This window comes from Pipistrellus kuhlii, unplaced genomic scaffold, assembly GCF_014108245.1.
Source record: "Pipistrellus kuhlii isolate mPipKuh1 unplaced genomic scaffold, mPipKuh1.p scaffold_m20_p_12, whole genome shotgun sequence".
In the NCBI taxonomy this organism is placed as follows: Eukaryota; Metazoa; Chordata; class Mammalia; order Chiroptera; family Vespertilionidae; genus Pipistrellus; species Pipistrellus kuhlii.
This window is the reverse complement of record NW_023425427.1, coordinates 32135617-32148287: the sequence shown is the minus strand read 5'-3', so window position 1 is coordinate 32148287 and position 12671 is coordinate 32135617. Positions and strand designations below refer to the sequence as shown.

The following is a 12671-nucleotide window of genomic DNA, read 5'->3' as shown; positions in this document are numbered from 1 at the left end:
GTTCTGGCATTCCGGTCACTGCTTTTTATAACATAGATGGTAACAGAGAAACTTCTAGGTCACAACACTGGATGTGCTTGTGAAATGGTTCAATCACTGGGGCTGTTAGCTTAACCTGAGATCTGCCCATGGTTAAACTGAAATGAAGAGCAGAAGTTGGAAGAATATGAAGACATCAGGCTTAGCTGTGCTACTACATTCTAGTATGGCCCTTTCCACTTGGCCTGGCTAATGATCCACTAACCAGGAACTGAAAGAATCAAGACTCCTGCTCTGCTGCATGACTCCAAAATGTGCAGTGACCAGAGCTCAGTCCTTAGGCTCTTCTCAACTTTGCAGTCTGTCCCAGCTAGTCTCATGGTTTGAAATACTCATATCATAAAGGGCCAACTTCTATAATAATAAAGACCCCCTAAATATGGGGGAAATTCATAAAGAAATGTGCTGAAGACATACACGAATGGTTCACAGAAAAAAAAAATACAATATATAAATTAAAAAAAGTTCAAATTCACTAACAAAGGAAAAAAATCTATCTTACCTAATAATAGACAAGCATGTAAGTTGACCATACCTCCGCTGTGCCCACAGACAATCAGAGTGAGTATGCAAATTAACCCAACAAAGATGGAGGGCTAATTTGCATATACAGGTGTGGAGTGGCCGGAAGGTTTGCTATGAGGGGGAGAGAGGGTGGCAGAGGGAGCTACAGGAGCAGTGCTCCAGTCAGAAGCGAGGACTTGCCAGCTTACAGGCAGGTCTGGAGCAGGGACTTGCTGGCTCCAGGCAGCTGGGAATGAAGCCAGGGGAAGGAAGGCCTATTCTTGCATGAATATTGTGCAACAGGCCTCTATAGTTTTAAATATATTTGTGTTCTATCTATACATATAAAAGCCTAAGTGACTGTTACAACCAAATGACCAAATGACTGGTCGCTATGACGTGCGCTGACCACCAGGGGCAAATGCTCAATGCAGGAACTGCTCCCTGATGTTCAATGCGCTCCCACAGCCAACCTCTTGTGGCCAGGCAACCTCCTGTGGTCTCTGACCCATCCCCACCCCCTGCAGACAGCCCCCATTGGAACTGGGTCACACAGCCCTGATTGGCCCCAATTGCTGGCCAGACAGAGGGACCCCACCCATGCATGAATTCGTGCACTGGGCCTCTAGTTGCTAATAACAAACTACCACAAATTTAGTGGCTTAAAAGTTCCTATTTCTAAGGATTCATTCCATTAAAATGAACCCACTGGAAAATAGAAGATAATTTCCAATCTCAGGATCCTTGACACCATCACATTTGCAAATTCCCTTTTGCCATGTAAGATTAACACCTTCACAGGTCACTGGACTGAGGTGCAGTCATCTCTGGGGAGCCATTATTCTAATAACCATGCCAACATACAACTCTCCACCTTTCAGACTGATAAAGCCTCAATGATTACCTAGTGTTGGCAGTGCTGTGGCAATCTCTATTTGGATAGAGTGTCATTGACAATATCTACCAAATTACATGTAAATTTGCCTCCAAAACTGAACCCCTGCCCCACTATTTCTTTCCATCTCCACTACCCACACTACAGTCCCAAGTTGCTCTCCCCTTTGCCTGGGCAACTGCACAGCCTTCACTTGCATTCCTTCAAACTACGCTCCACACAGCAGCAAGAGAGCTTTGTAAAAAAGTAAATCATCATGTCTGTCACTGCTTCGATGCTCCACCGACTTCCCATTGCACTCAATGAAATCCCAACTCTTTCCCTGGCCTAAAAGCCTTGGGAGACACAGCCCCAGTAACATCACCCTTGCTCTCACCACTCCAGATTCCTGGCCTCAGGGAGTTCTCACCTTGCTGCACCTTCCGCCTAAAAGACTCTTTCCCCAGACCTTAACCATTAGGACTCAAGACTAGGTCCAAGTTCGTCTCCTTAGAGCAAGTCCCTGCTCCAGGCCAGGCCCTCTTCCCCTGACCACACTATCAAACAGCCACTATTCCTTCAAGCACTTCCATCTTATCACTTATTCTTTCTTCATAGCACTTGTCACTTTCTAAAAATATCTCGCTTATTTATTGGTGTAAGACTATTTATCAACAGTCTCCCCATTGGATATATAAGAGACCCATGAGAGACAGGTGTATTATGCACTGCTGTATATCCCATGCCTAGAAAAGGGTCTGACCCAATGCAGTCACACAATAAATAGTTGTTGTATGAGTGAAAAATACAACAGAAAAATAGAAGGAAGGAAAGGAAGAAGGGAGAGGGGAATAAAAATTGCCTATAAGGCTTAGTTCACCAAATAGTTATTGGAATTTGGTAGATCCAATCTGCTTCCCCGAGTTAATGCGTATTCTATATTTTAGATAAACCCCTAAACCGCAGGACCACAGTTAAGGAGTAAAACAAAAATAGGGAGTAGTTTTGTAAATGCTGAAATCAATACTGAAAGTTTCTGTTAGTACACAATGAACAGAACTCATAGTATATGGCTAAAGTAAAAACACTTACTGCCAATAAAAATCTGAAAAATTTGCCCTCATTATAATACTGAATTACTATTTTCTTTTGACAAGCCAGGCATTCATAGTTTATTTTAAGTGTTTATTATGCTTTTTTTTTCCCTGAAAAGCACATTAATGTTGTTGCACACTAAAACCTGATGAGGGATTATGAATTCCACCAACAGACAGAGATGAGAATAAATTGGGTTTGAAATGTAAATCTGCTTCAGCAAGAGGGATCACTATTTATGTGAATTTGCTTAGGGGAGTCAAAAAAGGTTGTTACATTGATTTTTTTTTGTATATAAGTTGGAAAGTAAGACACCTTCACGCTGAGACAGAAATGCAGATCTGCACTCACACGGCTGCCTGTGACAATGGCAAAAGGAATCCTGACACGTCAAGAAGCAGTGAGACAGCAGCTGGAACCATGAGAGGACCACAGGCACACCTATCCATTTCCTTTGCTTCCTGGAGCAACACGAAGCACTACCAGGCTCAGAGCCCAGATCATCTGGCAGAGGTATAGAATTTACAGAATCCTGCATAAGGTGTTAGCTGACATTCCCCGTGCACCCTTCCCTGTAAACCTCAGGCTTTTGAGAAACTTCAGAGTCCTCATTATTTCAGAAATACAGATTAGACCAGCATATAAAACAAAGAGAGAAGTCAGCAATAAAGCCAAAATTTAGAGGCTGGGAAAAGAAGAAAGAGAGGAAAGAGAAAGGATGCTGACAGAGATAAAAGGGATATCTCATGTGAGTCTACAGGTGATTTCAAAGGCCAAGAAGCTTTGAAGAAAGCTGAGCTAGCAAAACAACATATGGGTCAGAAAGGTGTCTACAAGATTCAAAGAGTAGGAAATGGCTGAGAGGGTGGTCAATGGGCAGGATCACTGGGCCAGCAGATAACCAGGAATCCATGGTTCAAAGAGTCCAGGGGAATACTGTGGAACAGGCAAGTGAAAATAATGACACAGATGAGCTTTTGGATATCCCAAGCTTCCTACAGCAGCAAATGCAAGGCTGTATCATACTATGACAATACCTAGTGTCGCCATCTTTAAAAGTTCCCCAATGCCACAACCGCCTGTTGGCCGTAAATTCTAAGACAATCTTTGAAACTACCATTTTCCCATTGATAACATGAAGGACAGCTTCCATTTTAACCACCTCTCAGGTTTTCTCTTTTACTTCCCACAAAAGTGATGGTAGTCTTCTACAGATAGAAACCCAAGTTCCTAGGGCAAAAGAATTCCCTCTTCCTCATTCTAAGGAAATGCTTGTCACCCAAGGTCTGAAAAGTTGGCTTTTCCTCTTCAGAAACAAACCAGCATTTCTATTGGCCAACAACATGACAAAGAGAGCCCACTGTGAGGTCCTCCAATGTTCACTTCCTCCCGCACTGCTCCTTTTACAAACTACATGTGATAATGAGGTAAAAGATACAAATATTTTAAATACTGAGTATTAACCTATTCCTAGTAATAAAATGCAAACCTATCGAATCCTCCATGATCTAAACTTCTGGTCATCCAAGAGACTCTCAAAGGGTTTTCTATCCGTGGTGTTTGCCAGAATGAAGGCATCTTATCCTTTAATTAAAAAATAAATAAATTAGAGTTTGCTGAAATCCTCATACACTGCTGGTGGAAATGCAAAATAGTGCAGCCTCTTTGGGACACATTCTGGAAGTTCCTCAAAGTTAAAATCATAGTGTTAACATAGGACTCCGTGATTCCACTACTTAGCAGAGACCCAAGAGAATGAAACATATATTCCAACAAAAGCCAATGTTATAGAATTATTACTCAGAATAGGCAAAAAGTATAGCAACCCAAATGTCCATTAACTGAAGAAATATATATACATGGAGCGGGTGTGAAGAATGACTATTAGAGGGCACAGTCTCTTTTAGGAGACAAAAATGGTCCACAAATTAGATTATGGTGATGGCTGTGAAACTCTGTGAATTTACTAAAAAACAAGGAGCTGTACACTTCAAAGAGATGAATTATAGAACATATGAATTAATACCTTAAACTATTAAATTATGTTTTAATGTTTAGCCATTTAAAAACATTATAAAACAAAAATGTACATTGAAGATCAATGACTAACTCTTGATATCTCAGGTTGGTTCACGATTACTATTCTAGTATTTTAAAGCACAACTTCAAATTTAACCAATGTTATTCATCCATTCAGCATCTACAGTACTATAAAGCCATGTACTATACTATGCACATGAATAAAATGCAATTCCTGCCCTTAGGATTATATTTTCATAAGAGATGTAAATGTAAACCAATCAAACATTTTCATGTCTCTTACATATGCTGATTACAAAACGTAATTTTTGACTTTAAACCCTGTATTTACCTTTTTTGTAACACTCTTGTTTTCTAAATTTCCTTTCTTATCAAAGATACATCAGTAGGTTACTTTCTGTGTTCTTCATTGTTATAACTGCTTTACAGAAATACTGTTTACAGAGAATATCAATACAACTAATTTCTATATTTGACATGTAAGCAAAGACTGCCCTTCAAATAAATAAAACTGAGACACTATTTAAAACAAGACTATCAAAATGATCAGTACCATTAATGATAAGTGTTTTCTTTCATTCAAGCCTCCAACTGTTGCTTCAGTTTAAGGAGTTTTGTTTTGTTAGACATCCTGGAAATTTGACTCCAAAAGTAAAACTGGAGAATGCTTTCTTCTAACGGCATTTTTAAACCAAATATCTACATTTCCTATTCTATCTGAAACTGAGAGCTCTAAGATCAAATGAAACTCGCTTATATAAGGGAACAGAATCCTTCAAAAATAAACTCTCAAACCAATCTGGGTAAAATATTTTGCTTGTTCACTTGAAAAGCTTCTTTCTGCACAATACTGGGAAACTGCAAAAATAAAAACTAAAATATATTTTAATATCTCCAAAGAGGATTTTGAGGGCAGTCAAACTACTCTGTGTGACACCATAATGGTGGTAATATATGTCATCCTAAGTTTGTCCAAACCCGTAGCACAAGAGTGAACCCAAAGGTCAACTCTGGACGTGAGGTGATTATGACGCGTCATTGTAGGTCAATTACAACAAATGCACCACTCTAAAGGGAGTGCTGACAATAGGGGAGGCAGTGCATGTGGGGGCAGAGGATACATGGGAAATCCCTGTACCTTTCTCTCAATTTTGCTGTGAACCTATAACTGCTCTAAAGAATAATTTTCTTTTGAAACAGACTCATAGTCAGAGAACAGATTGACGTATGTCAGAGAGGAGGAGCGTGGTAGGGCTGAGTGCAAAAGCTGAAGGGTTTAAGAAAAAAAAATACTGCATGTGGTGATTACCAGAAGGGAAGGGGCAGGGGGCAAACAGTACAATATACAGTTGATGTGTTACAGAATTGTACACCTGAAACCTGTATAATTTCATTATTAACCAATGTCACTCCAATTAATTCAATCAAAAATAAATTTTTTATTTATTTAAAAACTCAGTATCTCTAATTGTTAATTCATCAGCCACATTTTTTACTGATAAAAATTGCATGGGAACATTACTCCATTTTCAAACTGCCACATTTCATCTTTGTAAAGCATTTAAGCACTTAGAAGACACACAATGGAAAGTGTTCCCTACCTTGTGTGCCTGCTCGCCCCCCTTCCCTTTATTCAGAAGTGGAATTACTGCTAAATAAGAGAAAGGAAGGAGGGGGCGCACCATTATCAGACACCTCTCAGCAGGAGAGAGGTGATAGCCACAGGCCACGGGAGCCTGGGCTGCCAGAGAAGGTTCAGGACGGGAGGAGGTGGTTTGAGGCAGGGGAGTGTGAATGTGAGTGTGTGGAAGTCCAGGGTGCTCCAGAAGGGAGGGCCCCGAGGCAGATAACATTCAGGTCCTTACTTACAAAGGATACATGTGCAGGACCAAATGATCTACAATGCAACCCTTCATCTGACAGCTCTGCACAGAAAAGCAGTGGCAAAGCACTAGGCAGACTTTAGTGTAAGGCAACAGGGCAAGATAGCAATCTACTGGCCACACAGGAAGTTGAAGGAAAAGTAGAACATAAAATAAAACCAAGAGGATCCCAAAGAGGAAGAATGCCTAAGATATTTTTTAAAAGTTCATTAACTTTTGAAGTATATTTATTTATGCTAAAATTTAAAAAGTAAAGCCACAGAGATAATGCTGAAGTTGCTATTAATTCCTAGTTTTTTTATAAGCCAAAATGATCACCCTTTTTTCCGGAGTGTCCCAAAAGTGTCTGGGAAGAAATTATTTGCTAACCAATAGTGCATCTGCTAACATCTAATCCTGCTAGTATAAGAAACAACAACGACAGGCTAGTTTCTTCAAAAGGCTTTTTCTTCCACAGAAATACTCACAATCATAGGGGAAAACAACAACAAAAATCTTTGGCTGAGGATTGTAGAGACTTTTTTTTTTTTTTATAAGGTACTCGGTCAGTTCTCCAATAAAAGAAACAGGTTGGTAAATCCAGTTGTCTTCAGTGTCCTTAGCATTGAGCCAATAATCTCTGCAATAATTCTTGAGTGTTTCTCACTCTCACTTTTGGCAGTTTCAGAAGCCAAAAGGACCTAACTAAGAAAGTGCAAGGGTATGAAGCTCTATTGCATGTCACTAAGCTAGTGTCCTATACACACTAAACCTAAGGTATTAGAAAGAGGAGGTAAGCAGCCTGCCCCCAGGGGAGCCAGGCTGGTAGCTTCTACCATTCCATAACAACTCCTCCCACTACTCCTTGCTACTCACTTCACATCCCAGCCTTCCTCATCTATAAGTGGAATACGAGGCCATTAAGATATTCCAAACTGCTTTAAATGGGGAAAAATTACACATAGGAGGGAACATACATCCCCATTATGGTAAATGTATACATATAATATCCATATTTGAAAATGACCAGTAGACACATAAGCTTGTACGTGCAGCGTGTAATTCTGAAATGACAAACGTAGGAGGCTTTCAGGTTGGAAGTGGAAGAACAATTATCTTTCGCTGGATATGTTTTTTGGTTTTTTTTTTACTCTAGAAATGAATACTATTTGGCTGCAGAAAGTTAAGCATTATTTTAAGTAAATCCTCATCTCTGGAAATTTAATATGAGGTACGTATTTGTTAGCAGCAAGCTATCTAAGAAGTCAGGCCCTCTGTGCTGCATAAAACTTAGACAACCTCCAGCCAGTCTCTTTGGTTCTTTCCCTCTCACTTCATCACCCCTTCCTTCCTTTCTCCCTCTATGTATTGTTGGCATTTCTGTTTTTCTCTTGCTCACATCCCAGCCTGGTCCCAACTCAGGAGCTTTAACAGAAGTCCAGGGAGCGATGACAATGTACCTGAGGCTCCTGCCCCACGCGGGGAGATGAACTGGCAAGGGAAAAGCCCATCACTTTTGGCAGGGATGCCTCCCCGCCCACACCTGAGCACATGGACACAATACACTGTTGGCTTCCACATTCCCCTCCCGAGACTCAGAAGGACTCCAAGGTCTATCAGGTCCAGAGGCAAAGAACGAAATCGGGTCACATCCTCCTTGACTCTGAACCTTCTATCCCGCTTTTCTGCTACTTCTATTTCTAATTTCCCCCAATGCTACTCTGAAATACCCTGGGAGAACGTCCTTGTCATTCTGAACTCCATCTAGCCCAAAATCCTTCTCTAAAGCTCCACTATCTTGGGGTACACAATCAAACTCTGACATCCCTTTCTCCAACGTAGAATACAGGACAGCAGCTAGACCAAGGTCATCTGTGACGACTTACAAAATGCCCAGCCTTGACCTTTACCCATCACTCTCCCTGTATTTCACCCCATGAAGACCAGTGGCTGCAGTCTTCCGTGTTGCCGGAGAACGACAAAGACTTTTGCCCCTAACGTAGTCCTTATTGCCCATTAGCACTAAGTCCCTTCTGAGGATTACGCCATGCCTTTCATCACAATTGCCCGTTTCCCAAAGAAGCATGGCTACTGTTCCCACAGCCTTTCTTCACAAGCAGCTGAATGGGAAACCCATGGGCTTTGGGACTGGATGGGCTTCAGCTTCCTTACCATTGGTTTACTTCTTTGTAAACTCGTTTACTTATTTTTACCATTGGTTTACTTTTCTGTAAACAGGAATAATTCCTGCCTCCTGAGATGTCTGTGAACATCCATTCCTCTTTACTCTACTCTGGCACACCCAGTTTCTACTTCAGCCCTCCAGCTAAATCCATATCTGCCCTGGCCAGGCATGTATTATTTGGTAATGAACTTCAGATATAGCTTAAAATCCCAAAGTGTAAAGATCATACTTCTGAGAGATGTACTCTTTCCTTCCTTTCTCCAGAAAGGAAAATTTGGAAACTGTTGTTAAGTATATGAGAAATCAACCCAAAAATAAATAAGAAAGTAAGTAAATACTTAAATAAATAAAAAGGAAATAATACCATTTCCTTTGTTAGCTATAAAACCTATAGCCCCAGTAACACACATAGTGACAAACACACAGACACAGCAATCAGCAATGTAGAAATTTTGGTTTCACCACTCACCTGCTTACTTTCTCCTTCTTTTTAATGGTCAAGATTCAGAGAGTCTTCAAAACCCTCAAAGACCTCCTTCCCCCTTTTATGAAGAGGAAGCAAAAAGCCCAGAGAGCTTAAGGGGCAGTTTCAAAGTTACATAGCTAGTTAATGACAGGAAGCTGAGCAACTTAGCCCAGCGGTTAAGGGCAGCAAACTGAGTAACTCGTGACAATATTAGGGAAGAGATAAAACACTGCACAGCTCTTCTTCCTGGATTCACACCACAGGCTCTGTGTCAGTGGTTCCCAATGTGGGGCACATGCCTTACAGAGGGGCAATTTGATTTTTAAGGGGAGTAATTCAAGAATAAGTTATGAATAGTGAAATTTTGCATTTCTTACGGTTCTAGGGGTCTCATATACAGTATATAAATATATATTGTGACATACTTAAGCATTTCACTTCTCTATTATATGTTTTAAAACTAATTGCTATTTTTTCATATCATTTCATATTATTTTTTAAAACAATCTCTTAGTGATTTCTTCCTCAGCACTTCAACTGTCCTTTCATTCTTTTATTTTTCTTTCATTGATGCCATGTTCTTTGAACACTTGTTATGTGTCCAAAGTTAATGGCCTTTTAGGCTTCCTCCACGTGAATAGTTCCTTTTTTGAATAATAAGAATTATATGCCACAGGGGGTATTATCAGGATTTTAGAGGTGCTTAGGTGGGGCATGGCCAAAGAATGTTTGGGAACTGTTGCTCTACTTACATGCTATGAATCTCAGCATATCTACACTAATAAAATAAAAATATGCAAATTGACCACACATCCACAATGCCCACCAGGCAATGGTATGCAAATTAACCCAACAAAGATGGCAGGTTAATTTGCATATACAGGCATGGAGCAAAGACTGAAGACTAAAACACAACTGAAGACTGAAGATGACTGCAGACTGAAGAGGCTTGGCTTCTCCACTGTGGCCAAAGCGAAGGCCTGGGTGCCTGAGAAAAACCAGTGCCAGCTGCCAGGGGAAGGAAGGCTTAGTGCATGAATCTTTGTGCAATGGGCCTCTAGTGTATTAAATATAATAATATATGCATTTGATGCAAACAGGATTTCACAGATCTTTGGTGAATTTTCTTAGAGCTCTTGCATTCTAAACCAGGGTCATTAAAAGCACCTTTGTGAGAAAAGGCGATGCACACTACTCAATATGGTAGGCCTTACCTCTATGTGTCTACTGAGCACTTCAAATGTGCTAGTACAAATGAGGAAATGAATATTTTAAATTTTTATTGTTGTAAAATACACCTAAAATGTATCATCTTAGTCATTTTTTATTAAGTTTTAGAGAGAGAGGAAAGGAGAGGGAGGGAAGCCGGGAGGAAGGGAGAGAAACACAGATGTTAAAAGAGCCCAACATTGAGAATCAAAATGGCAACTTTTCAATGCACAGGATGACACCCAACCAACTGAGCTACACCAACCAAGGTGCCATCTTAACCACTTTTAAGTGCACAGTTCAACAGTGTATATATATATATATATATATATATATATATATATATATATATATATATATATATATAAAAAAGGCTAAGTGACCGTCTGACTGTCCGTCCAGACAGTAGGTATGATAGGCACTGACCACCAGGGGGCAGACACTGAACACTGGAACTGCCAAGCAGCAGTGATTAGGCAGCAGCTGTTCTTGGGTGATGCATCCCAGAACCAGAGGGAGCCCGATTCCAGGGTGCATCCCATAACAACTGCCCTCTCACAATCCAGGACCCCTTCGGGGAGTGTTGGAGAGCCGGTTTTAGCCCAATCCCACAGGCCAGGCCAAGGGACCCCGTCTGCCAGAGGGACCCCGCTCACTCCACATATGCCCCTTGAGCCACGGTGTCACCCCAGGTGTGGCTGGCCAGGGAGGAGCCACTAGAGGTTGGCTCCAGGATGTGTTTGGCATGTCTAGCCCAGTCCTGCCCTGCTGGCCACCTTCTAATTAATTTCCTTTCAATGTGTCCAAGTCTGTGTACCAGGGCACTAGTTAAATATATTTAGAATGTGCAACCATTACTACTATCCATCTCCATAGCTCTTTTCATCTTTGTGAAACTGAACAGTGATTTTCAACAGGTACGCCACAAGAATTTTAAAAACGTTCACCACCTGACTATTTAGTTAGGGGCACTGACCTCTTTTTCCTTATATTGTCAAATTTTGAAAATGACAACAGCCAACATGATAGCTGTCCAGTGTGAGTCAAAATATACCTATTTTTTTGGTTAGATCAGCAAAAAATATATTTTTGGTGTGCTGCAGAATTTTAGTAATTAGTCTGTGTCCCAAGAGATGAAAAAGGTTGAAAACCATAGCTCTCTACCCATTAAACACTAACTCTCCATTCTCCTCTCTCCTCAGTCCCTGACAACTACCATTCTACTTTCTGTCTGCATGATTTTGACTACCCTAAGTATTTAAGTGGAATCATACAGTATTTGTAAGTTTTGTGACTGGTTTATTTCGCTTAGTAAAATATTCTCAATTTTGTAGCATGTGTCAGAACTTCCTTTTCAAGGCTGAATAATTTGCTTATCTGTTCATCTGCTGATGAACACGGGTGGCTTCCACCTTTTAGTTATTATTAATAATGTTGCTGTGAACGTAGGTGTGCAAATAGCTCTTCAAGACCCTCCTTACAATTCTTCTCATAACCAGAAGAGGAAATTACTGGATCGTAGGGTAATTCTATTTTCAATTTTTGAGGAACCTTCATACTGTTTTCCATTATCAGATGAACCATTTTACTGTCCTACCAACAAAGCACAAAGTTTCTCATGTATTCATGTTCTCACTAATGTTGTTATTTTGTGTGGGGGTTTTTATAGTAACCGTCTTAATGTGTTGGTATCTTAGTATAAGATGGAATCTCATTGTAATTCTGATTTGTTTTCCATAATGGTCAGCGATGTTTAGCAGCTTTTTACAGGCCATTTGTTTATCTTTTTTGGGTGGATGTTTTGATTTTACTTCATTGTTATCAATCTTACATAGCGATGCGTGGCTAGGGGCTTCCCTATTGGACAGTGCAGCTCCAGACCATCATGATGCTGGAAGTAATTTGGAGACCCAGTGCAATAAGGACAGTGAGCTCTGGAGGCAGATGGACCAAGCCAGATGCTCTCTAGCTCTGCAGATGGATTTAACCAATCACTTAAACTTCCTACACCTCCGTTTTCACATGTGCAAAATGGGGCTAATTCCTCCTACTTCTAAGAATGAAGTCAACAAACATGCATGTAGCCCCTGGTATGGTCTGAGTACATGGGAGAGAGAATTTCAACCAATGAGACATGCCTTCCCCGAGATCCCGGTGCTCACTGAAACTAGATGCAAATGGATTGCAGTCATTTGCCAGAGAAATGGACTTTTAGTTCTAGAAAACAAGGATCTTCAGCTGCCACCACAAGGACTCAAAAATGGAATGGTGGGCTGTGATTTGGAAATTTGGAAAATGTCGCTCCTTTGACATTCCTTACAGAGTCCGTCTTGGCTAATCACTAACAGAAAAGGAAAGCTGTTGGAACTTCCCGGTCTAGACTATAGGGCCGCTCTC

General features: G+C 40.7%; 1 protein-coding gene across 5 annotated transcripts in view; it reads right to left on the bottom strand.

Annotated features, from left to right (window-relative positions):
• Positions 1 to 12671, bottom strand: part of DMRT1 (doublesex and mab-3 related transcription factor 1) — a 95845-nt gene that overhangs the window by 78183 nt on the left and 4991 nt on the right. The window contains exon 3 of one of the 5 annotated variants that reach the window (XM_036433909.1): positions 11720 to 11737. The exons of the other annotated variants lie outside the window; for them this stretch is intronic. Within the exon in view, the coding sequence (XP_036289802.1) occupies positions 11720 to 11737 (18 nt within the window). The remainder of the gene's footprint in view (positions 1 to 11719; positions 11738 to 12671) is intronic. 5 annotated transcript variants of the gene reach the window in all.